Source organism: Lytechinus variegatus, chromosome 3 (assembly GCF_018143015.1).
Source record: "Lytechinus variegatus isolate NC3 chromosome 3, Lvar_3.0, whole genome shotgun sequence".
NCBI classification, from domain to species: Eukaryota; Metazoa; Echinodermata; class Echinoidea; order Temnopleuroida; family Toxopneustidae; genus Lytechinus; species Lytechinus variegatus.
In genome coordinates, this window is record NC_054742.1 from 70,564,886 (window position 1) to 70,590,806 (window position 25,921).

General features: G+C 35.0%; 1 protein-coding gene and 1 pseudogene across 1 annotated transcript; one reads left to right on the forward strand and one right to left on the reverse strand.

Moving 5' to 3' along the window:
• LOC121411838 (centrosomal protein of 83 kDa-like) lies at positions 1–25,036 on the forward strand. The gene is given in 16 exon segments (XM_041604709.1): positions 1–64; positions 67–250; positions 1,248–1,398; positions 2,151–2,375; positions 3,969–4,092; positions 4,329–4,453; positions 4,984–5,230; positions 7,629–7,715; positions 7,718–7,772; positions 9,313–9,462; positions 10,137–10,294; positions 11,312–11,517; positions 12,641–12,741; positions 21,925–22,114; positions 22,768–22,830; positions 24,704–25,036. Coding segments are annotated over 16 exon segments (2,334 nt in total). The 3' UTR covers positions 24,908–25,036.
• LOC121411839 lies at positions 16,607–18,554 on the reverse strand (annotated as a pseudogene).
• Positions 25,037–25,921: the final 885 nt, after the last annotated feature.

A 25,921-nucleotide genomic window follows, 5' to 3' on the forward strand; every position in this document is an offset into this window, starting at 1 on the left:
ATGGCTTTCCCAGGAGGCTCCTCTTTTGGACCTGGCTTCACGGGTCCTTCTTCAAACGGACTTCCCTTCTCACCTCCACCGAGACCATGGGACAGCCTACAGCTGGCCTGGGCCTAGGCCATGGCCTGGACCAGAGACCCATCACTAATCTTAATCAGGAAACAGAACTGCAGAAGATGTTGACCGATGAAAGGATGAGAGGAGAGATGCACAAGACAAATTATCAGATGCTCAAGGCCGAACACACAAAGTGAGTAGAATCATAATACAATCTGGGGCCCGTCTTACAAAGAGTTGCGATTGATCCGATCAATCACAACTATGGACGGCCATCAACATCTAAAATGCACCAATGTTCAAAATGTTTTCTAGATATGATGTAAATTACATGAAGTCATTGTTTTCTTGACAATTTGGTGTGTTTGCCTTTGTTTACAAAGGACATTTTGCAAATTTCCTGTAGGAAAAATTATGACACTGATGGATTTCCATAGAGTTACAATTGATTGGATCAATCATAACTCTTTGTAAGATGGGGCCTTGATCTCACTTGTCTAGTTACAATTTATACTGCATAAAGATATGAATTCTTTAGCTCTTTGCGAAAAAAGCTGCAATTAAAGTAACTCTTTCTGCAATGGTCGCTAGCAGCTCCCCTTTCTCATAGAGCATCTCTAAAAAATATATAAAATATAGCACATAATTTAACATATAACAATGATTATGTACACACATGATAATATCCAAGGAGAGATATGTTTAATAACAGATACGTGTAGACCCCTTGACCATATAAATTCTCATAGAAATGATCCATCTAGCCATATCAGTAAATATGTACAAATTGAAAGTCATGTTGTGGCCAGATAAGCAAGTTAAGGGTGATATCACATCTTTATGGGTGCATCGTGGTCTAGTGGTTCTGACTCTTGCCTTTCAAACAGAGGATCACAGGTTCGAATCCTAGCCGTGGCATGTTTTCCTTCAGCAAGAAATTTATCCACACTGCCGCACTTGACCCAGGTGAGGTGAATGGGTACCTGGTAGGAAGAAATCCCTCGAAATCTCGAGCACCCAATCAAGGTAGCTGTGCTAAAGCGGGGGTAATTAATACATTATCATGTTAAGCAGGGCCCGCTGGTAGAACAGTTTTCAGAACTGAAGTGGCTACCCTGGGTTGAATATGACATTGTTAATTGTTATTATTATCTTTGAATATATCTTGATGTAAATTTCAAGAACGTCAGATTGCAGGATGAGAATAGCCGGTTACAGAGGGAACTTGATCAGGTTACATCGGATTGTCAGGTCATGGAGGAGAGACTTCAAGATGCAGTCAACAGAACTAACAGGGAACTGGCAATCAAATGTGCTGAACTGGATGAATTCAGGGCTCAGGTATGGTGTGAAAGAATTTATTCACTCGCTTTGAGGTCTTTTAAATCATTAAGATTGCTAATCTAAAAGAAATGGCAGGTCATGAGAAAAAGTAATGTCTTTTTCATAAGAAATAGAATATTTTGTTATTTCGCACTTCTGTATTTAGCTTGAATTTATGACAAGCATTAATGAAAATCAAATCTAAAATTGATGAAGCAAGATTATCTTTTATTATGTATTGTATAGTCAGTATTTGCTACAGGTTAATTATTCAAATGCTAAATCTGCCCAATTCAATATTTTGGGGAAAATTTAATGTAAACTTTGGCATTTATGTTCAATATTGTGTGATAAAAACAGTTGAATATGGTCAATTGGATTAAATTATAAAGAATTTTGCTTGCTAGTACTATTGCTTACTACATTGGGTGAATCTGGTGTTGGTGTTGCATCAACACAGGCCACAACTGTGTCCTTAAAATGAGGCTGGTGTTGGGATTGACCGCAAAACTGACATATTTCTGGCAGATTGTGTTGAGTGCTGGTGTTGAATGTTGCTGCTGGACCGATCAATACAGCTGGTGTTGATGATCTGTGTGTAAATTCCCCAATCACCAACACCAAATACCTGAGATCATGAAGACTGCCTCTCCTGCCTTATTTTTACACATGATACTAATTGTAACCAGGTTAAAACTGGTGGTCTGGCATTTAAAAAATGTGAACTATATTCTGTTTTTTAATTTTTTCTCTCTCTCTTTTTACTGTAGGCTCTTACAGCAGACAAGTTGGAGCTGATCAAACTGAAAGTAGCCGAAGATCTTGAGCAACCGTTCCGAGAACGTTTCACCGAGCTGGAGCAAGATGTTGAGCATTATAGGAGTGAATTCAACAAGCTGCGTTACGAACATTCGTTCTTGAAATCAGAGTATGAACATGAACAAACAGAGCATAAGAGAGTGGTGGAAGAAATTAAGATGCAGTATGAAACAGAGGTATGTTCGGATCAATGCAACAGTTCCAGTGCACAGTTGGATTGTGCTATGGGGATGGGGTACATTGCCAATTCGTCTACTGCCAACTCGTCCACTCGCCACATGGTCTACTTTCATTGAGTCTAATGCCATTCCGTCCATCAACATTTTGTCTAACAACCATTTCGTCTAACAACATTTGGTCTAACAACCATTTCGTCTAATCACCATTTCGTCTATGACCATTTCATCTCATTAACGGTTGGTCTAATATCCATTTCATTTTCATTCATTTTGCAAAATTTATCACTTAGTCCAATTAGACCAAATGGTATATGAACTAAACGGCTTTTGGACCAACCGGTTATTAGATGGAATGGCATTAGACTAAATGAAAGTAAACCATGTGGTGAGTGGACGAACTGATGATAGACCAAATGATAGTAGACTAGTTGACAATTGGACGAATTGGCATTAGACGAATTGGAAATAAACCTGGGGTGGTATACAGAAATATTACATTTTCCCTTAAGGAACAAGCTACATGTAGTTTAGCAATTTGTATTAAAAAAAATTGTCTCAATGCAGCTCTGAAACTAGATCAAGGAATTTTAATTCCAGGCATTTTTGTTGTAATGACTATTAATTCTAAAAGTATTCAAATTGCTTTAATAAAACAAGTGATTTAGAATAGGAAAAGGAAGCAATAGACATTGATGTCATATTTTTTAATGTTAGCATATAGATTTTTTTTTCATTGTTTAGTCAAAGATTTACGATATGTTAACATATATGTACATTCATCTTGTAAGTTGGAGTTACAACAAGAACAGGCAGAGTATAAGAGAGTAATAGATGAAATCAAAATGCAATTCGATATAGTTATGTTTGTATTTTTTCAATACAATATGAGAACATGTATTGTACATGTATATCGGAATAAGCCATGTGGGCTATGTATAGTTTACTAGCATAATGTCTTATCTTTCCCTAAATGAAATAAGAGGGTTTATTTCTATTTTTATATATTGATATGTTGTCCTCCTAGTCTTGAAACTGAACAAACAAGTTCAATCCCTTAACATTTACAAAATTGAAAATACATTTTTCTGTGTAATCTTGCGTGTTCACAATTCTTTCATTACAACTTAGAGCTTGTTGACTGTTGAGAGGGTTCCAAGCACATCAGGGAAAATGATATTTACTTTTTCCATTCAGGGAAAAGTAAGGGAATTTGATTTTTAAAAATACCTCAAATCAGAGGAAAAATCCGGGAATTTTGATGAGCCGAAAAGTCGAAAGCATGTTTGTTGCATATCAAAACAGCATCAATTGAATTACTGGTTATGGTGGTACTAATTAAATTTACATTATTGCTTTGATACTGAAAATACATGTAATTCACTGCAACAACTTAGAAAACATGCGAAACTGGGAATGGGTTTAAATAATTCTCAGGAAATTTTTTAACTTCATATGGGGAAAAATCATTTTCGTTTTCTTGGAAAGCTGGGAACCGTGGTTGAGCTTGCATTTAGAAATTTATAAGTGATACAATTGAGTGTTATTTTTCTCTTTTTTATCTTGTGTTCATGTATCCCTGTATATCTATAGATAAAGAATCTTCATAGAGACAAGGAAGCTATTGTAGCCAAATACAGTCAGGAGAACTCGCATGACAGCGATAAGGTCAGAACTCTGTACAGGGACAATGCACAACTCAACCTCAAGGTCAAAGGTCAGTATAAACTCTACAAGTGTGGAATAATTCCTCTTCTTAGGTGTTTTATATAGCTGTTATAGCTATTTTATTTTACCATATTTGTTTCCTTTGTTGGAAAAATTATGAAAATGTAATTTTCATTTCTGATCACCCTGAATTGTGACTAAAAAAAGGTGGTAACTGACAAGTGTTGTAGATGATTTTATGCAAGAACTTGATCGTTACGATCTCACTTCCTATGTTTTTTGTAGGTCTCCTAACAGAGTTGGATGAGATAAGAGCTCAGAGAGAGCAGTCGGGTCTTCAGTCAGATCATGTATCAAGGTTACAAGCTAGACAACTATCAGAACATGCTACAACTATCAAGGCTCTTCAGGTGAGTGTATGGAGAGATTTCTTTGAGTAATGGTTTATCAGATGAGATAAGAGCTCAGAGAGAGCAGTCGGGTCTTCAGTCAGATCATGTATCAAGGTTACAAGCCAGACAACTATCAGAACATGCTACAACTGAAGAGGGTATTCTTTCATACAGTGTGTAGTAGATTAGATGCAAACTCAAAGATTCATTATTGTAAGTATTAGTAGTATTATTATTATCTGTTTATTTGGCCATAAAAGCACATAGATTTTGCAATATAAATTTAAAAATATAATTTGAATTATTAAATCAACATAAGTAAAATGACAGAAAGAAGCAGAGAGTTTAAAAAATAAATTTCCAATCGGCCAGGGCTAAAAAAAAGTAAGATTCAATTCGGGAGGGGGGTATCATTTTTTCAATACTGAAAGTTTATTCTTGCTGAAATAAATGAAAGTTGTAAATTTTAGTACCAACAAAAGCAAGAATAAATTGTGCTTTGATATAGATTCACATTAAACATCCAAGTTGTGTTGCTTGCATTCCAGAGCGAGAAGGAGTCACTCCAGCTCCACATGGAGCAGTTGACCAAGGAGCTAGGGATCTCTCAGGACACACATCGGAGCCTTACCACAAAGACGCACGACCTGGAGAAACAGACCATGGAGCTGCGGAACCGCATGGAGGAGACCCTACACAGACACAAGATGGAGATGACAGATCTTAAGATGGCTGCCATGAAGACTAAGGGAGAGCTGGAGAGGGAAAAGGATGGACTTGTCAATGAACTGGAAGGCAAGCATCCTCTTGCATTCAATTCAGTTTTTGATAAAAATGATTGAGGTCTTATAAACCAAAAATGAAATTTGTAGAAATTAGATTTATTTCCTTTCTCTTTGTTGTTTTTTTTTATGTGTTTGTCTCCTGAAGGAGGAGGTGCTATCACCTGTGATATGATATTAATTCAGAGGGCATTTCTTGGCAATGCTTTTCGTTGTCATGGTATATACTTTCACCCATAGTGAATGATTTGAGTAACCAGCTTGTATGTAATTGACTTTTTTGCTAAAAATAGAAGTGTGTATGTTAGTATCAGTTCAGATAAAACACAGCATAATGGTTTTCTTGCACATAAATTTTGTGATCCATTACAGCTCAGAACATGAAATTCAATAGGGCTATTCCACGGTTACGTTACATTTGGAGACACCTTGACTCATACTTGGAGCTGTAACTCCATTATTATTGATAGGAACTAAACATCTCCTTATCACAACAAAGTACACAGTCTGACTATCCTTTGTATAAAAACAAAACTTTGGAAATTTCATTATGCTCCTGGCAAATCTTTGGAATGTGTCGTTTCACGTCACGTTACATGATTTGGACATGCATAAAATGAAAAGTCGACATAGGTGAAAAGTCTCCTCATACAAGGCTTTTATGAAAGTTGATTATATCCTTTTCAAAGAAGTATATTAGGGAGACAAACTTTGTATATAATTAAAAAAATAAAGAACACATGGTTTTTACTTGGGGTGCAGATAATATGGTTACTCACGTTACAGTTACTCACGTTACATTTTGTCCATGTATGGTTAACAACACACATGTCATTAAAAATTCAATAATGTGTGTAAAATTTATTGCTAGGAACATCAAAAAGAGATTTTATACCAAAAATTGGAACAATTGGAGCTTTATTAGGGATTAGGAGGGAAAAGTATGATTTCGCTTACTAATTATGCATAAATTAGCATAATCGCTGAATACCAATTTGCATGAAATAAATTACTGTATAGTATTGTAGATTATGTCCAAGACAACCTGCGCGCAATTTTTTTGGCGTGATCGTGCGGCCAATGGCCTAGATCTCAAGGGGGGCCTGGAGCCCCCCCCCTCTCCCCACCCCCCGGGCCATATCAACTCCCAAAATACCCGGCCTAGTAGAGGGTTACAAGTGTAAAGGACATTCAATGTGTTGTTCGAACACTCTTAAAGTTTGGTTTATCGAAACCAAGTCTTACTAATGCACTCTCGCATTGTGAATACTTCTACTAATATTCAATTTTTTGTGTGATTGTATGACCACTGATATTTTTATGAATAAAGAGTCACATCAAGAGGTGTACCCTCATTTTGCTATTAATTAATCAAAAATAACTTCACAACTCATGAGACTTAAAACTTGACATCCCACAGAAAATGTTTACCTAAAACTAATTTTTACTGGTTACTCACATTACATGATGGTTACTCACGTTACAAAGTTACTCACGTAACAGTTTTTCTTCATCATTTTTATTATAAAAATTTGTACTTTTTAATGATTTTGATAGTCATCACTGTGTCAAAGATTGTTTGAAGAAAGAGAATTTAAAATCCCACCAATTAACTGTGAAGATTTTTTCTCTCAGAAAACAAAGTCAGTTTTTTCGGTTACTCACGTTACATCACCTGAGCAGGTTGCAATATTCAATTTTGAATGAGTTCTACAAATTTACTTGAAAAGCTGTTGTGTATTTTTAAGTAATTTGACTCTTCTAAACTTCAGAAATATATAAATTGGTATGTTGTTGCAATAACAAAATGGTAATTAGGCATATTTCATTTTTCACCATTTTTCTTGTATTTTGGTACAGAATGGAAGACAATTTTTGACCATTTTTTCCAAAGTATACATATGAAATAAACTTTTTATTTCTTGTTCCTGAAACTATCATGTATGAAGGACTTAAAGTATTAAAAAAATTCAAGAAAATATTGGATTTGAATTTTTAAGCTCATGTCACCAACCTGTGGAATTGCCCAACAGTATTTCAAATTTTAACAAATAAGTGCTCATGTGATGTAGGACACTTACTCATTTGTTTAATCCATTCTTTTATACGACAGGCCCTGTGTTATCAATTCCTAGTAAACTAAGTCCAGGGGGCTGTAACACAAAGCTTAGCAATCAATTGTAGAACATTTTTCTTCGATTGATTCCATTGACTACAATGTACAATCAATCGTGAAAATCGTACGATGAATCGCTATCCTTTGTGTTACCGTACCCAGGTTTTTAAAATGAAATTATGTATTCATGTGAAATTCAGACCTGAGGCAGCCATTTGAGAACAAGTTTAAAAAGAGGAGAAATCCTCAAGCATGTATTTTACATCATTGATTGTGTAACCCCTTTCCGCTTAAGGTCTGAAAGGCAAACACGAGGTACTAGAGAAGTCCCTTGAGGTCCAGACTAACGCCGTTGCTGACAAAGAGAGAGAGGTGGCTAGAAAATGCAATCAGTCAGGGAAGAAGAATGGGATAGGATTAACAAACTGGAAGAAGAAAAGTAAGCAACACCAAAGATTTTTTTGAAACACTCGATAAATGCTTATGGGGAAGGGCGCCCCAACAGCGTTGAGTAAGTAAACCTTCGCATATCGGCACGCGACTGTGTATAAACATATGGGGAAAAAAGAGAGAGGGAGTTTGGAGAGGGCTCAAGGGTGGCACATGGGAATAATTCCACATTTTATTACCAAGAAATCTTTTAATTATATTCATCTCAAATTTGAGGGGGTAAAAATTGAATGAAAGAATTTAAGATGTAAAAATCGTCTATTCCTTCACCCCTTTACCATTTCTCTCATATGTTTTGTACACAACCATCTCGCGATACGCAAAGGTAAAAAAGGTCGTTACTTACTCAACGCTGTAGGGCGCTCTTCCCGAGCGTTTCATTACGCGGTCTATGTACTGTCCGATCTTTCCCTTGTAGTATCTTTGGCAACACTCACCAGCTACTTATTTGGAAAAAAAAAATATTCAAGAAATTTTGTTATGTTTAAAGATAAATGCCAGTTGTGGTAATGATCTAAAAATGAGTTTGTACAGAATCCAATTAATTGACCACCAAAGTGTCTGTTTGTATAAATAAAAACATGTGCCAAATGATTCTGGAAGAAATTGTGTAATAACGGAGAAATTAGCAAATAAGCAAGGGATTCGGGTCAAGTGTCGGGCCGACATTCAAAGCAGTAATAATATACTGTCCCACGTGCGCTTATCTGTTGGTGATCTTCAGTGTGGACATTTCAAGATTTTTTCACTAAGTTCAGTTTATGTAACTGTCTCAGATCTAGATCCTCGATGATATAGTGACAATTAAGCCTGGTTTTACAGACTTTCTCGTGAAATCAGTGTTTACTGCAACTACTTTCATTTATCTTTAATGTATGTCTTGGTATAATTTTGCACAAGCAGCTGTGAAGTAATTTCAAGGCACCAAATGGATAGAAGAACAGAAAGTGCCTTATATGCTGTGATAAAGGGTGAAATGAATTGCTGAAGCTTTCTCTGCTGCAACTTTGATGAAATAGAAGTAGATCTTTTCACTGAATTGCAAAGCTTTGATTTATTTTAAATACATTGCACGTAATTTTGTTTAATTTGATAACTGCCATATAATTTTAAACAATCATGCCCAGCATTGAAGTGAATGCCTTAGAAATTATGTTTGTTGATGTTCCTAATGGCCCATGTTCTGAACTCTGGTATAACGTAGACCATGGTCTAATTTTGTGCTAAAATTATGGGAAGCCAAATATGTCAAAAATTTGTTCACATGGTATGTTTCTTATGTTCCCTGTGCTCTTTCGTAATTCATTAATGGTCAAGACAATTATCTTATTTAATCTTCCCAGACAATTACCAATGATTTGAGAGTCAAATTAGATGATACTATGACCCTCTCTGTTAGAAATTTATGTCACAATTGGCTATCCATAGTTAAACCACATCTTTAGACCAGAGTGTAAATTAAACCTGACTTCAGAATACGGGCCAATGAAACTTAAAACATTCCTTAATGAATGCGTCTTTCATTTCAGGTTAGAATTAGAAGGTCGACTACAGGAAGTCGAGAGGTTAAAGATTGATGAAGAATCGCAGAGATACGCAGAGAGAGAAAACGGGCAAGAGAGAATCCGAGAAGCTGAGAAACGATGTGAACAAGCTGAAAGAGAACTACAGCTTACAAAGTAAGTAGCCATAATTTGTAATAGGCACATAATTCAATTTGGGGAAAAAATGTCATTAAATGACTTCTATCAATTTTGCATTTTCATTATCATTATTTCATTTTTATTATTTATTTCATTGTTATTTTAAGTTTTCATTATTATTGTACAATTCTAAAAATGAAAGAATGTAAGCTATTTATTTAAAATATTTGTTATACAAAGACCTGGTTGACACATATCACCATTACCTTTTTTAGGTATTACTCCAGTTGTTTATCTCATTTTCTTAATTATCGACTCGATCGTCATACCAAAACTTGTCTTTAAAAAAGAACATAGGAAGCATATTGTTATTTATTTGTTCCACATTGAGTCCTGGGATCGTTACTTGAAAAAACATGGTATTTACAGTCCAGTCAATATATTTAGATGTTGCCTATGACCGGGATGATAATAATTACAATGTAAAGCGATTACAAACACAAAGCACTATATAAATGTAACTAATAACTATTATTATTATAAAAAAATGAAAATACTGATTGTGTGTATAGTGTTTTGAAGAATTGCACAGTCACAATACATAATATGTGCAGGAAAAAAAATTTAAGTCGAAATAACGTATATGAAATTTCACCAAAAAGCAGGGAAAATAATTTTTTTATTATCTCACCCTTTTGTTTGAATTGTAGAACCAAGTTAGAGCATCATAATACAAAGATGAAGGACCTTGAGCATGAGCAAACCATCAGCACACAGATGAGAGAGAAATGTGCTAGATTAAAGGCTGAATTGCAGGACACACATGCAGCAGAGCAGGACCTCATGATGGAAAATGATAATATCAAAGGTATAATTATTTTTACTTTCCATTTTCCATGGACGCTGTCTTACAAAGAGTGTTGATTGATTCAATCAATTGTAACTCTATGGAAGTCCATCAGTGTCATAATTTTTTCTGCTGGAAATTTGAACAATGTCCTTTGTAAACAAAGAGAAGCGCAGTGAGGTTTCAAGAAAACAATGAATGCGTGAACATACATCATAGTTAGAAACTATTTTGAAAAACATGCATTTTAGTTGTTGACGTTGCTGGCCATCCATAGTTGGGATTGATCGGAACAATCGCAACTCTTTGAAAGATGGAGCCCAGGATCCCGTCTTACAAAGAGTTATGATTGATCAAATCAACTATAAGTCTATGGAAATCCATCCGTAACATAATTTTTTCTACAGGAAATTAACAAAATGTTCGTTGTAAACAAAGGAGAAAATACCAAATTGTCAAGAAGTCGAATTTATGGATATACATTCATATCTATAAACTGTTTTGGACAAAAATGCATTTCATATATTGACGTTGCTGGCCATCAATAGTTGTGATTGATCGGAACTTTCGCAACTCTCTGTAAGACGGAACCCTGCTGTTTAGTTACATGATATGAATTGTTAATTAAACAATATATTTTCTTGTTATCAAGCAGTATGTAATTAAATAGTTGTAAGCATGTGTAACTTCCTGTACAAACAATATACTGTTTTAGAAGCAAATGCTTGTACCAGCTATTAGTGAGTACACTTCAGAGCAAGTTTTTGGTATCAAAACAGTTGTTTCGTGCACCAAGTAATATCTTACATCTTTTGCTTATAAATCCAAGCAAATTCCTCAGAAAAGTTTAGCTCCTGAAATCTTTTCATTTATTTGTATGCATACAACACAATATTACTATGTATTGAGTTATAGTAGATACAGATTACCCAAGTCAAGATATTTTGAGAGCCAGTGATTGTTGTTTTCATTTCATATTCTGATTTGTAATTTCTTTTTTCTTTTTTTTTTTCTTCTTGATTTATTGATAATTTACAGCATCTTTGGAGATGTGTCAGAATGAGCTAGTCTTGGCCAAGGCCGCAATAGAAAAAGAGGCAGAGCTGTCCAATCAGAGGCTGTCCCAGCACAAGATGACATGGCTAGATGAGAAGACACAGCTTGAACGAAGACTAGATGATCTGGAAGGTCAGGCAAGGCAAGCTCAGAAGCAGAGAGATGATACTACCAATGCCCATGCAAAGGTACATAAAAATCTCATCCAGAGTCCAATGATATATTTAACATGATGAAAGCTTGATGCTGTTTGGGTGATCAAACCTTGTTGATCTAGAAAATGTTGGGGGGGGGTAGCATAAGACAACTTGGCTGCCATAACACAATATATAATGGGTTAGTCCGGATGAAGTAGCTTCATTATTGGGCAATATGCAACTAGAATATGACAGAACAATACTTGATAAACTGTAGAGTCATAAATAAAATAAAAAGAATACCATCCTAAAATTTGAGGTGCAAGGACTGTCTTTTCTCGCCAGGGACATATTTCCAGTTTGTTTCTTTTTGTCTTCAGTTGATATTAACAATGCAACTTATGAAGGTTTTGTGTTGTATTTTTCCTTTTGAAGGGTAATTTCCAATGAAGTATTTTATTCATTATACTTGTTAAATTCATTCAGATATGCCACAAGTTATATTTACCATGGGATTTGAATAGACGTTGAATAGTCACCATGCTCCCAATGTTATGTAGCATGTTTTTTTTTCAGAGGAGTTTATTCATCCTTTTATATAAAAGTAGATTTTTTAAGTAAAAATGTCCATTAACTTGCATTTTACTAAAATGGGTTGAAAAATTGTTTTAAATGTGTGTGTTTTTTTTTTGGGGGGGTCATATAATTGAGAAAATAACTCTAAGAATAAAACCTTAATGAATTTTATGATATTCAATCAAAATTAATGCATTCATCCAATTGGTTGGGTCATGATGAGAGGCTTTCAAAGCTCACCTGAAAAATTAGAGAATGATGTCTGACATCATCAATCTGTGTAAATCCGATGTAAATGTGTTAATACCTACATGTAGATACACTCAACCAGTAAGTACACTATAAAATCTGTATGGATATTCACAGTGAGCTATATTTTTTTTCTCAATCCGCGTGACAAGATAAAGACATCAAAGAATCAACCACAGTGACACGGTCAAATGGCTTGAAATCATACCTTTTTTTCTATGGTAGTATGAGCTATTTGTACCTTAGAACAGATGATTTCCTGCTATATACACTTAACCCCTTTAAATTGTGCTTTATTCTGATTACTGATGCTGATGAATTTTCAACCTTTATATTCATTACCATGTAGAGAAAGCAGAAATATCAGAAAGTTGTCAACAAGCTTCAAGATAAAATGCAACTTCTGGAGGCAAAAAATGAAGAACTGGAACTGGAAAAACAAGCTTTGAAGTAAGAATTTCACATTTCAATTCAACTTTATTCCTCTTTGTGAAGTATATAAGCGCAAACAATTTTTTCATGCTTCATAATTAAAAATATATATTCTAATATTCTAGTTTTCATCAAAGATATCATATGGATCATTACAAGGGTACTCCAGGCTAAGAATAATATGAGTTGAACAGTTGAAAAATCATCAAATTGTGCTTATTCCAATTTTGTCCTCCAAGAGCTATACAAAATTTTTATAAAATATTTTTGCATTAGATATTCATTGCTATAACTTATCTTGTTATAAGGAGGCATATACACGCATGTATGAAAATATGAAATAATTATAATTTCAAGTGATAACAATAAAAAGGAAAGACAATGTGCATATAACTCTTTTTACAAAATATTGCTTAACTATTTTTTATTACATTTTGATGAAATTTTCAGTATTTTGCTCTGTGAAGTTTACTATATTTTATTTAGATATAATTATTTTTAACCCGGAGTACCCCATTACTTTGTGGTTCCTATGAATCATGATAATTGTAATTGTTGATATTGATACAAGCATTCATATTGTTTGTTTTTACTGATAGAAACATGAAGTTCTATACATGCACCAAAGTTATGATAAACATTCAAGTTCCAAAACACGAAGCATAGGGTGAGGTTGCTAATGTGGCAACATTGTTTTTTTTAGATGTCAACATGGTTGTCAATACACTGTATCAGATGCATAATAGACCAGTTCGTAGTTACTTCATGGACAATTTTGGTCAAAAGACCTTTCATTTCTTTCATTATGATAGACAGATTTTGAAGCAAGATATTATGTAAGCTTGCCTTACATAGCAGGATGAAGAAATTGAATAGACCAGGTGACTAGAATAGCACACCAATGAACACTTTAGGAAGGTATTTGTTGCATTCCTATTTTGAATGTGTATCATAGCATGTTGCACAATGTACTTGGCAAACTGAAATACCAGTCGTTTGTGGACGCATTGTTGTTTTTTTGTAGATGTAAATAAAAACACTATTCAAAAGAATATATGAATAATCAAGATATCAAAGTTGGTGCTTATCTCATTAGATTTTAAACCACCATGTCACTTTAGTACAAATGACCTTCCTCTGATCATGCATAGAATCTTTTGATCATCTGCAGAAAGGAACTACGAACTGGCTTATTGTTTTTCACAATTTCTGTATTTAAATTTATTTGGCATTTCAACGAAAGCAGTTTGCAAAAGAACACACAGAAAGAAAAATAATTGAGGATGCTTGCGATGCAAGTCCAAGTTGCCTGGGAAGGAAAAGATAAAACAAGTAATTGCAGCATTCAATCTTTCTGCCTGACGAAGATATGTTTGGCAACATCCACAAGAATACGAACAAATACATCAACTTTATAAAAAGTAATTTAATAATTTCATTGGAAATTTAACTTAGGAAAATTTAATACACTGTCATAACAAATTAAAATACTTTAAATAAACAGAATGGAGATAGATAGAAGATATTGATATTTGTCAGCAAAATATCTTAAAGATTGGAGTTATCTTCCTGGAATACCTGCTTGATTTTATGATTAAAATTGTAATCTAAGATTTTTTTTTCAATCAAAAACAGTTAGAACTTTAAAGGTCAATGTTAACAAAAGTGTTAGGTAGATTTAAAAATAAGTTCATCAGGGTCATATTAAGTAGATGATAAATATGGAGTCACCAACTTCATGCTAATATTGCATCATTCAAGCAAATATAAGAAATGTAATGTACACTTACTATTATATTACAAATGGAGTAGAAAATTTGACCGAATCTAGTGAACAAGAAAAATAACCATTCCATTTATGAATGATTATTCATCAGACCCCATCCCTTGACAATAACTATAGAATACGCTCAATGGCCGTATTCTGAAGTCAGGTTTAACTTAGACCATGGTCTAACTCTGTGCTAAAATTATGGGAAGCCAAAAGTGTCAAAATTTTTTATTAAGTTGTATGTTTCTTATGTTTACTGTGCTCTTTCCTGATTCATCGATGGGGAAGATCATCATCTGTTTGTACTTCCTACACGATTGTGAATGATTTGAGAGCCAAATGAGCTGAAATATCATATCTCTACTCTTAGTGATTTATGTAACAATTGGCTGTCCATACTTAAACCACAACTTTAAACCTGAGTTTAAGTTAAACCCGACTTCAGAATACGGGCCAATAACTCTAGTTGTAAGCTACCTAGCCATGGATCTAGTGATCCATAAAACGGGACAAACTAGCTCTTCCAAAACTTTTGGAAATGAGTGAATGGGGAGCTGTGCGATATTTGTCCTGGCAATCAGGCCTGAGTATGCTCTTCTTTTTTTGGGGGGGGTGCCTACCTCTTTTTTCCTTATGAATTATTGGGTTGCTGCCATTCCAAATTGAAATTTATAGTAATAATAATAATTGTAAATTTATATTGCGCAATTGCTATTTGGATATACTCAACTGCGCATTACAATACATAACAGATAAGCAGAAAAACAATTGCAGGATACGCAAAAATTTTAAAAGTAAAATTAAGTTCGCTAAATTAATCGAAGAAAAATAAGTAAAGATTAATTATTTCTACAAAATACATAACCAAAAACATGAAAAAGTGACTTCTTTTTTAAAAAACTATCTTGAAAGAGGTGGGATTTCAGTTTGGTTTTAAATAAGTTGACAGAGGATGCATTTCTTATTGAGGAAGGGAGACTATTCCAGAGTTTGGGTGCAGCACTGATAAAGGCACGGTCACCTAGTGTGATCTTTGTTTTACATGGTGGGAGACTGAGGAGCATTGTGTCATGGGAACTACGAAGCCTGTAAGACTGGGTGGGTGATTTTAATTTAAGGAGTTCACTGAGATAGGTGGGGGCCATGTCGTGTAGTATCTTATATGTTAGGATTATTTATTCAGATTAATAAGGGATCTAGTTGGGTTCAACACATTATCACCCTGGCATCCTATTGAAATGCATGTATTGTTAAAAGCATCCTCTGATTCAGTAAACTTGTGAAAGTGTCGAGTGTTATGCGGAACATGACCAAATATTCATTCTATGTGATTTTCCCTGTTATACATATATACATTCATGGGTGGGTCAGTCCATGATCATGACGATAACAGTGATAAGTCACATGCAATCCTCTCCTGCCTTAAATTTCAATATTTTTAGGGCAAGACCACTTTTCTTTTCTATCCAGTGTAAATGTCAATAATATAAAGGGGGCACAAAAACATCCGAGACTAATGAGATGGGTGATGAGGCTAGTCAACAGGGTATCCAAGGCCATCACCTCTGATAGCCTTGGATTATCCTCTTTTCCAAACCATTCCTTAACGGAGAATGAAACCTTTGGAACAAGATAGCTTGCGTGAAAACAGAAAAAAATCAAAGAACCAGATCAACAAAAGTTTGAGAAAAATCGGACAAATAGTGAAAAAGTTATGAGCATTTGAATATTGTGATCACTGATGCTAATGAGATCCTTCCATTGGCAATGCGACAAAGATGTGTGATGTCACTTTTGAACAACTCTCCCTATTACTTTAGTATATATTTCACTTAAACTGCTTCATTTATCACATCTATCAGTAGATCATGTGTTATTTTTATAGGTGGGCATGTAATACAGAATTTTCAATAATACATCGTGTATAAAGAGCTTCTGTCACCGTAAGGAAAGCAAAAAGAGACATTTTGGGGGTATTTTATAGTCCATCAAAGGGAAAGTTGTTCACATGTGACATCACACATCTTTGTCGCATTGCCAATGGAAGGATCTCATTAGCATCAGTGATCACAATATTCAAATGCTCAAAACTTTCTCATTATTTATCTGATTTTTCTCAAATTTTCTTTGTTCTTATTCTTTGATTTTTCTGTTTTGACACAAGCCTACTTGTTCCTTAGGTTTCTTTCCCCTTTAAAGTAGTAGGTTATACACAGACTTTCAAATCAAGAGTAGTGTGTTCTTGCTTGAGAGACTCTTTTGTTGAGGTAGTTATAGAAGATGATTTTGTTGATGGTGTTTCTTCCTGGAAACATGTACATGTATATGATGGCTGGTTGAAATGCCCGTAGATCTTGAGAATGATTAGAAATAGAAAGAGGAAAAAGATGAGTCCTAGTGGAATCCACATTTTTTCATTTCTCTGAGGTGTAGGTTTTGTTGGTGGTGGCAAAGTCGGTGAAGATGCATCCGATTCAGTTTCTGGAGAAATGGTGCTCATTATCTGTAATATGAATGGAGAAGAAAGGGAAAGTTATTGATAATCATTAGAATTATCTGTTATTGTAATTCAGTGGTCATTGGCAGTGCTCTCTTATACCTTAAAGAAAAATTGACACAAGCATTGGTGCAATGAGCCACAAGCCTGTTTTCATGAAACTTTAACGAGTTTAAGTTTGTGGACATCCCCAATCAAACTTAAGGTTGATTCTGAAATGAGTAGTTCTCTTTCATTCATGAAACCATATTAATAAGACTAAATTTGTTCACATACAAATAGATTTCAGTCAAAAAAATTGTGACCAGTATGTGTGAAACAGGCCATGGAAAAGATATCACCGTCTGTTTATAAAAAGTGTTTATAAAAAGTGTTTATCAAAGGTTATCCAGCCTATGATTGCTTGTCCTCATTCATGTCGATGCAGTAAGGTTTATATATCAGTTCACATGTACATACTGGGGAGTGTTTCACAAAGATGACTCAGAGTCGCACTTTGATGCCAACACGTTATGCGCAATTAATTCGCAGTATTGCGCATCCTCTTAGTACAGTATGATTTGACCAATGCAGTCTTGCATTTCATACCGCACGCAAGTGGGCATTTAAGTGCGACTCTTACGTTATACTCAAATCTTTGTGAAACACCCTCTAAGTGAAGGTGCAAAATCAATATATATGGACATTAGTTACATGTTTGTATTGAGACAGGATGGTGGTGAATATCAATTAATTTATACAGACTTTGAAAGGATCTATAAGTAAGTAGTTTACTAGGGGAAAGAAGTACTCTTCGAAAAGTGTACAGTCCAAAGTAGTGACATGAGAGGTGATTAGACTATGAGGATTGTATAGACATAGCTGTCAATTCTTGACTTGAAATTGTGCACAATACTTTATTTTACATCGTAAGGTGTTACCTGTCTTGATTGTGTAGTTGCTCCCTGATGATCAACACGAATCTGAACATAGTCATGAAGAATCGCTACCTCCTGATCTCTAAGAAACACAGAGAGTTTGAATTTTTGATAATCTGCTAACCGAAGGTCATGAATCTTGATTCTTATTGACCCTGTGCCAGAGCTGTGGCTAGTGAAGGAAATCTCAATACGCTTATCGATGTCTTCACTGTTCCTACGCGTCTGTAGATGAACTTGGTGTCTTCAATGAATGGTGTTTCCATGTCTGGGTGTCCAACTGTCCATAGAAACTTGTAATCCAGCATTGATTTGTTTGGAGGGAATACAAAAGATGCGGTTATCGCAGCAGTTTCATGTTCTTGATAAGTAGCTCTGTTGGTTGCAAGGCTTCGTAGTATGGTGCTACCCTGATCGGTCAAGCATGAGCAGAGCTGTAGCACTGCGGCCGTGATGATGAGATTGGACGTTGGGCCTATGTTGTGTAGATTCATGATTCATCAGGCCCAGGGTCTCTGAATACTCCTGTAATCCAAGCAAGAAATGAAACCCTGGGTGAAGTTGTTAGCCTCAAATGCTGCAATTGTTGGATCTGTTGGGTCTTTGAAGGCTATGATAGAAGACCAATAGTCTGGCTTTGGGGACTTATTCTTGAGATTATGCTGCTCAAAGGCACTTATCATTCTATTGAAATTTTCAGATTTGCTTCAGTAGATACTTTTTGATAGGATTATCTATGGTGTTGTAACTTGGAAGACTCTTTAATCAAGGGGCAATCCCAACCCTCAAAAAGTTGATTTGAATAAAAGAGATAAATCTAATAAGTACCATGATGCTCAAAAGTTAGTGAACCGTACCAGAAAATGAACATATTTAAAGTGTTCAAGTTCTGCCATGTTTTAAATATTTCATTGTGAAGTCAGGTGATAAAATATAACATTCAACAAAGTTTGTTACTCTGGGCTTGCCGAACATTGTATTGTTGTTGTCTATATTAATCACTCAGCATGATGGAGTGCATTTTGTGGTGGGGGTTCTTAACTTTTGAGCACAACTGTATAACACTGAAAATTTTATCAAAATCAGATGTAAAATAAGAAATTTATGACATACTAAAGATTTGCTTAATTTCACAAAATATGTCATATGCACATCCTGGTCAATATGCAAATGAGGGGAATGATGACATGACATCGCCAACTCACCAATTCTTTTGTATTTTTTTATATGAAATATGAAATTTAAAATATTTTATTTTTCTCCCCTTGTCATGTCAAACAAAAGTTTTATTCTTCCCTGAGCATGAGAATTACCATTGTCCAGTCAAGGGACTGACTGAACAATGGTATTTTTTGTTCAGTCAAGGGAGTATTTTTTGGTAAAATCTGTAAAAACTGAAATATTTTATTGTTTAAATAATAAAAACAATAGAAATAGGAATTGAGTGATTTCTTATTTTACGTTCTATTTTTATGACATTTTCAGTGTTACGTTTGTTTTATTTTTCTCTATTGATTCCAATCAACATTTTTCTGGGGACTTTAATTTTAAAGGTCAAGTCCACCCCAGAAAAATGTTGTTTTGAGTCAATAGAGAAAAATCAAACACGCATAACACTGAAAATTTCATCGAAATCAGATTAAGAAAGTTACAGTATGGCTTTTTAAACTTTTGCTTATTTTTCATGAAACAGTTATATGCACAACTCAGTGATATGCAAATAAGGAAGTCAATGATGTCCCTCACTCACTATTTCTTTTACTTTTTGCTGTTTGAATCATATTTCAATTTTTATAGATTTGACAATAATGACCAACTTGACCGAATCAAAAAGTGTTCAAACAATGGTAGTTCCACATGTTCAGAGAAAAATCAAAGGTTATTTCACATGACAATGAGGAGAAAATGTTAATATTTCGTATAATGAAATAAAAAAAAAATAAATTGTGAGTGAGTGATGTCATCAATCCTCTCATTTGCATACTGACCAGGATGTGCATATAACTGTTTTGTGAATTACCAGTAAGCAAAACTTTGAAATGTTATAACTTTCTTATTTAATTTCATATCCAATTTTGATGAAATTTTCAGCATTGTGCTTAGTGGATTTTTCTCTCTTTACTCATAACTTTTTGGTGGGGTGGACTTGTCCTTTAATCAAATGGGCATTTTCATGGTAACTAAAAACAACAATCGATGGGAGTTTGAAGCAAACTCTCATCATTTGTTGTTTTATTGAGATAATCAAACACACAATGAAAAGTGTGTAAAATTGTGCCATGTAACGTCAGTTACCGTGAAAATGCCCATAATATGCTGTTCACTTATAGCACTTGATGACATTTCAGGGGGGGGGGGGGTTCTCTCTTAAATAGTCTCCAAAACTACAATCTGATTAATCTTACCAAGAGTATTTCTGTATTAATCTCCACATGAAAATCAGATGAGATAATCCTTTCGCACAATTCCTTTTGAGGTCAGGGCTATACCAGCATGGCAGACACTTTGGTTGAAGTTCAAATTCACAGCTTGCCAATTTGTCGATTGTACTGCAGTAAGACCAATGCATTGTAAAGTAATCAACAAAAGTAAACACCACCAATGTTAGCATAAAACTTAAGTATTCGAAGATTGCTGAAGAAGCTAATGAGTTAATATTAGTAACAAGGTCAGCTATTGAATCCAAACTGTCTTCACTGCTTGACTGTGTTCGTCGGCAGCTCGCGAGTACGGAAGGTGACTGTCAAGGGAAGGGGTGAAGGCAGAGAATATCGAGGGACTTGGTAATTTGCTTTTCCTGTGTGAATCGTGTAAAGATCAGGAACATCTGAGGCCCCGTTTCATAAAGAGTTAACAACCATGGTAGCTTTGCCATTACGAAAACTACCATGGTAACAAGGCTCGTCAGCCAATCACAATCAAGGATTACAATAAGGGCAAAGTGACAATAGTTGTATTAAGTTGATATGAAACAGCCCCTTCAACTTGAGTCAGTCAGGTTTTGCATTTGCTCTTTGTATTCATTGCTCATTTTGAAGGCTTCATTTTAAGATATTAAGGAAACTGCTGGGGGGAGAGGACCGGTGGGCTTCAGAGGGATATTAGAACTTCTGATATATTTTCTATCGAGGTCAATTTTATTCTAACCTTTCTACGATTATTTATGAGAGTACTTCAGAAAATTGTCAGATGTGTTTTAAGGTTCTGACTCATTTGTATGATTTTACCATCAACATTAAGACATTCTTTTGTTGTGTAAATAGTCTCACAGTTCAACTACATACCTTTGATTCTCAAATTTTCTTTTTTATTTCTTTTTAATAGTTCTTAAGTTGTTCCTGTGTAGGTATTTGTTTGTTCATTTTGTGTCTGTAGTGACAGCACTCATGATCATATTATGATGACATTGATAATGCATATATGATAATATTATTACTACATGAGGATGATAATGGGAATTCATATGATCATCTAAACAAGATAATCAAGGCACTACAACAAAAAAATCACAACTTGATTTGCTGACCAGTGGATTATAAAGTCAGTATATTCATTCTGTGGTTATGTTCTATGTTTTGCTTTATGGAATCCCTCTCCCTTCATTAACAAATCAGGGCCTCGTCTTACAAAGAGTTGCGATTGATCCGATCAATCACAGCTATGGACGGCCAGCAACGTCAACATCTAAAATGCATGTTTGTTCAAAATGTTTTCTAGATACGAAGTAAATTGCATAAATTCTTTGTTTTCTTGACAATTGGTGTGTTCGCCTTTTGTTTGCAAAGGACATTTTGAAGATTGTATGTAGAAAAACTTATGTTATGAATGGATTTCCATAGAGTTACGATTGATTTGATCAAACATAACTCTTTGTAAGATGGGTCCTGATGTTATATTGGTCATTTGGAATTGTGTCAAATAGCTCCTAGGAGGCTACTTTAGGTATTTTGTCAAAGACAATAATAACTGTAACCTTTTTTTCCACTTTGTGATTTTATATCTAATGAATCTTCCAGGAATCAGATACCCAAAGAGACGTACACCAAGGCAGTAAGAAAGTTAAGAGAACTCCAGCGCAGGCACAATGAATTCCGCAACATCCTGAGTTCAGCCAACGTGACTCAGGTACCCGGAGGTGGGATGTCTTTCATGACTGCATCTATGGCCCAGCCACTGGATGCATCTAGTCCATATAAAACTACACAGGTTGGTTCTCCAAGCTCTCTCATCACTTAGTTGGGCATATTTGAGCAAGAACTTAGCCTAATTGTTTAAATTGATTAATAAATTGAATTTGTCAGAAAAAAAAAACACATGAACAGTAGGACATGAAGAGAAGTGACTTATTATAAACTTTGACTTAAAAAAAGTAAAATGGGTTGTATTCAGAATTAAAGATCAAATGAGATTCAATGCATGGAACATTCCGAGAAATACCCATAAGTTATATTTATTGTTTAAAAATTAGCTTGCGTCTAGGCAATATGTACGTCTGACCCCCTATATGTGTTGCATTCATGAAAAAAAATCCTGTTTTACTAGTTCATGTGAAAGATTGTAATACTCCTGAAATGACCATGGCTTGATCAGTTTATGAAGTGAAGTAAAAATTGAGAAAAATAGAGAGGTTGATAATATTTTGGAAATGCCCTTCTAGGCTATTCAGCTGCATTAAAAAAAATGTTCTGCATTCAGACGTTAAGAGTTGCTCTAACTTGAGAGAAATATATTGTAAATTAAGGAATTGATGCAAATGACTTTAATATGATCAACACCTTCTAGTGCTACAGTAGTAACCACTTTGCTGTCAGTTCACTATTTGGTCAAGATCATGAGTGATATTATATTGTTATTTTTAGCCGAACCGGTTTAAAATTCCACAAATCCAAATACATCATCCAGTATCAACAGACAAGAAGGGGGTAAAGATTATCATTTTTATTTTTTGGGCACCCCAACCAGTTTGATTGCATTCTGACTTGCATGTTAGAGGTGATGGTTGAATAATACCAATTAGCACAGGCCGGTGCTGTGTAAAAAATGATGTAATTCCACCACGTTACATGATCATGTTTATTATACAGATAGTGCCTACCTGGAGTTTTAATATAACATTTCCTCTCTGTGACTGAGTTATATTTTTCCCAAGGGATTATATTTTGCCCGAAGTGCACAGCGCTGAGGGAAAATATTCTGCAGGGAGAAAAATATAGCTTCGGAGGGGAGTTGAAATGTTATTTATTTAAATGATAGACCAGGCACTATTTGTGATATTATATAGTGTATGTGGAATCACCATCAGAGATTAGATTCATCATCTGGCTGTCTGATATGAAATTCTTGCTGCAGCACTGATCCATATACGTCATAATAGAAAAATTTTGGAAAATGCATCAAGCGCGTTCTACATGCAATTGATGCGTTAACACTAGCACGTACATCAAATAAACTACCTGATTACACAACTTGTATGCAGCGAGTGACATCACCTTAGTGAATATAATGCCACAATAGACAATACAATGCAGCTATATTCACTGAGGTGACGTCAAAACCTAGAATATAAGAAATGCGATCCTCGCAACTGGTCACGTGATTGCGTATTGACCTATCACTGATTCGAATCTACATAACCTATATGTAATATTGAAATATATTCTCCTTGTACATGTACTCCTAAAACTTACACAGCATTTACACAAGTTCATTAATTTAAACCTTTTCAAGGCATTAAGGCCCTGTCATGTTGTTTGGTGCAAGCCTTGCAGGTAACATTAACGATTTTTGCTACCTACCATTCACAAGCACTGACAGTATCTCGCACGCATCTCACACGCATTTGCCCGCAGAAGCGCTCGCAAATCTGATCTGCACACAAAAAAAATTTTGAACATGCTAAAAACTTTGTAGCCGATGAGTAGTGGGCAATCAACTCATCCGCAAGGCTTGCACAGAACGATATGATGGGGCCTTTAAGGAACCGGTATTCTATATTTGTACGGGGACACTTGTGCGTGTGGAACTCCCCCTCATAATTATTTATTCCCTCTGCAGTATTTATAATTTGCTGTTAACTGCACCATTTAACATATTGCAGATTCCTTGATCGCACACTTTTTTTCTCAGAAATTTCATTCTATTTTTTTTGTGTGTATATTCACCTCACTTGATTGCACACAGATGGTAACCTAGATTAAACAGCTTGAAAAACTATTTAACTACAGTTTGACTTAACTTATTGGTATTTATGGCTGGTAGTGATATTGGATTATGATTGCATGTATTTTGTATGGGTTTTAGTGAAATGTAGAAAAGTATCGGGAAATTCCCAGTGCACATAAAATTCTTTTCATTTAGATACTGATGTCATCATGCACTTTTATTTTGATGTGATTTACTGTATGAGATCAAGGTTGATGACTCAAATAATGCTTGACGTGATGTCGTACCTCTCTCTCCATGCTCAAATTGTTATATACTATTTCCTAATTCTTTAACTCAAACAGAAATATAGATATTTCTTTTGTTCCTTTTTTATCTGTTAAATGGAGATACAGATGAATAAATTATAAATGTATGAACTTATGGAGCACCAAACTTCCAACAACAAGGGAAGGTATCTTCCGCAATATCAATAAGAGTGTTAAACAAAGTCGTGATAAAAAACAGCTCTTCTTATTCTTCATTCATGTCAACTGAAAAGTAGAATCTACAGGGGTTTTATTTATTCAGTGCAATTTAAATAACCCACTTATTTGTATTTTATTCTATTCTATCTTTTTCCTCTGCTGATAGCATCATCAAGATTTAGCGGTGATCCGGAGTCGCCTTGAGGAGCTGAGTGACAACCAGAGGTTACAAATGGATGCCCTCCTAGGGGGAGGGGGCGGTGGAGGGGTGGGGAGCGTACCCCTTACAGCTCGGTCAGAGATGGACAAAGAGAATGAAGACCATGTACTATCCCCAGAAGGGAGTGGAATGGACGTTCTGGATCTTTGAAAGCAATTTTGATAGCATCGAGGAGCTTATTGACAATCAGATGTTTCAAATGGATGGCCTGTTAGGGAGACAGTTGTTGGAGGGGTGGAAATTATACCCCTTGTAGTCTGATCGGAAATGAATAACAAAATGGGAGTGGCATAATTGTCCTTGACTTATAGAAGTATTGTTTGAGTATTTAGGAGTTTAGTAACAATCTGGGGTTGCGAATGTTTGCCCTGATAGTGGGAAGGGTTGGTGGAAGGATGGGAAGTGTGCCCTCTGTACTTACAGCCCATTAAAGGTGGATTACAGAAATATGAAAAACATTTAATAGATGCCCTTCATCTATTGAATCAATGTATGAGCATGGAGGAGCTTCATGTCAATGAGCTATTAAAGATGGATGCCTTGCCAAGAGGTGAAGAGGTGGGGAGTTGCCCTGTATAGCTCAATCAAAGGTGGACAAGGAGAACGATTACCCTGCCTTGTCACAAGTAGCCAGTGGCATGGATGCTGTTGACTTTTAAAAACAATGTTTTTTATCACAGGAATAAGAATAAAATAAAGCAACTGCTGTTTGTGCTGCATTGACTATCCATTTTTAGACCATTGCTTTAATCTATTGTTCCAAATAATGGTATTACTACATTTGTTTGAATTTGGAAACTATGATGAAATTATGAAGAGCTTTTGTAAAAGCTTAAATAATGCTCACAATTAATCTTGAAAGGGAAAGTTGACCCTGACATCGAGCCGGTTTTCATGAAAGAAGAAAATGATAAGAAAAGCAAATCAATGAAAGTTTGACGAATATAAGTGGGAATGCCAGACATGAATTGAAAGAAAATGCATTTTGCGATGTCACATGCTAGTAGCAGTCCCAAATGTCATGTGATATAGATTCCATAAATTCTCATTTTGATATTCGTGTGTGAAGTAAAAAAACAAAATCAAAGAAATGTGAAAAAATGTGTCTGATGATGTATTAGATAGATCTTGAATTTTTGCCAAAACTGTATTAATATGCTTGTC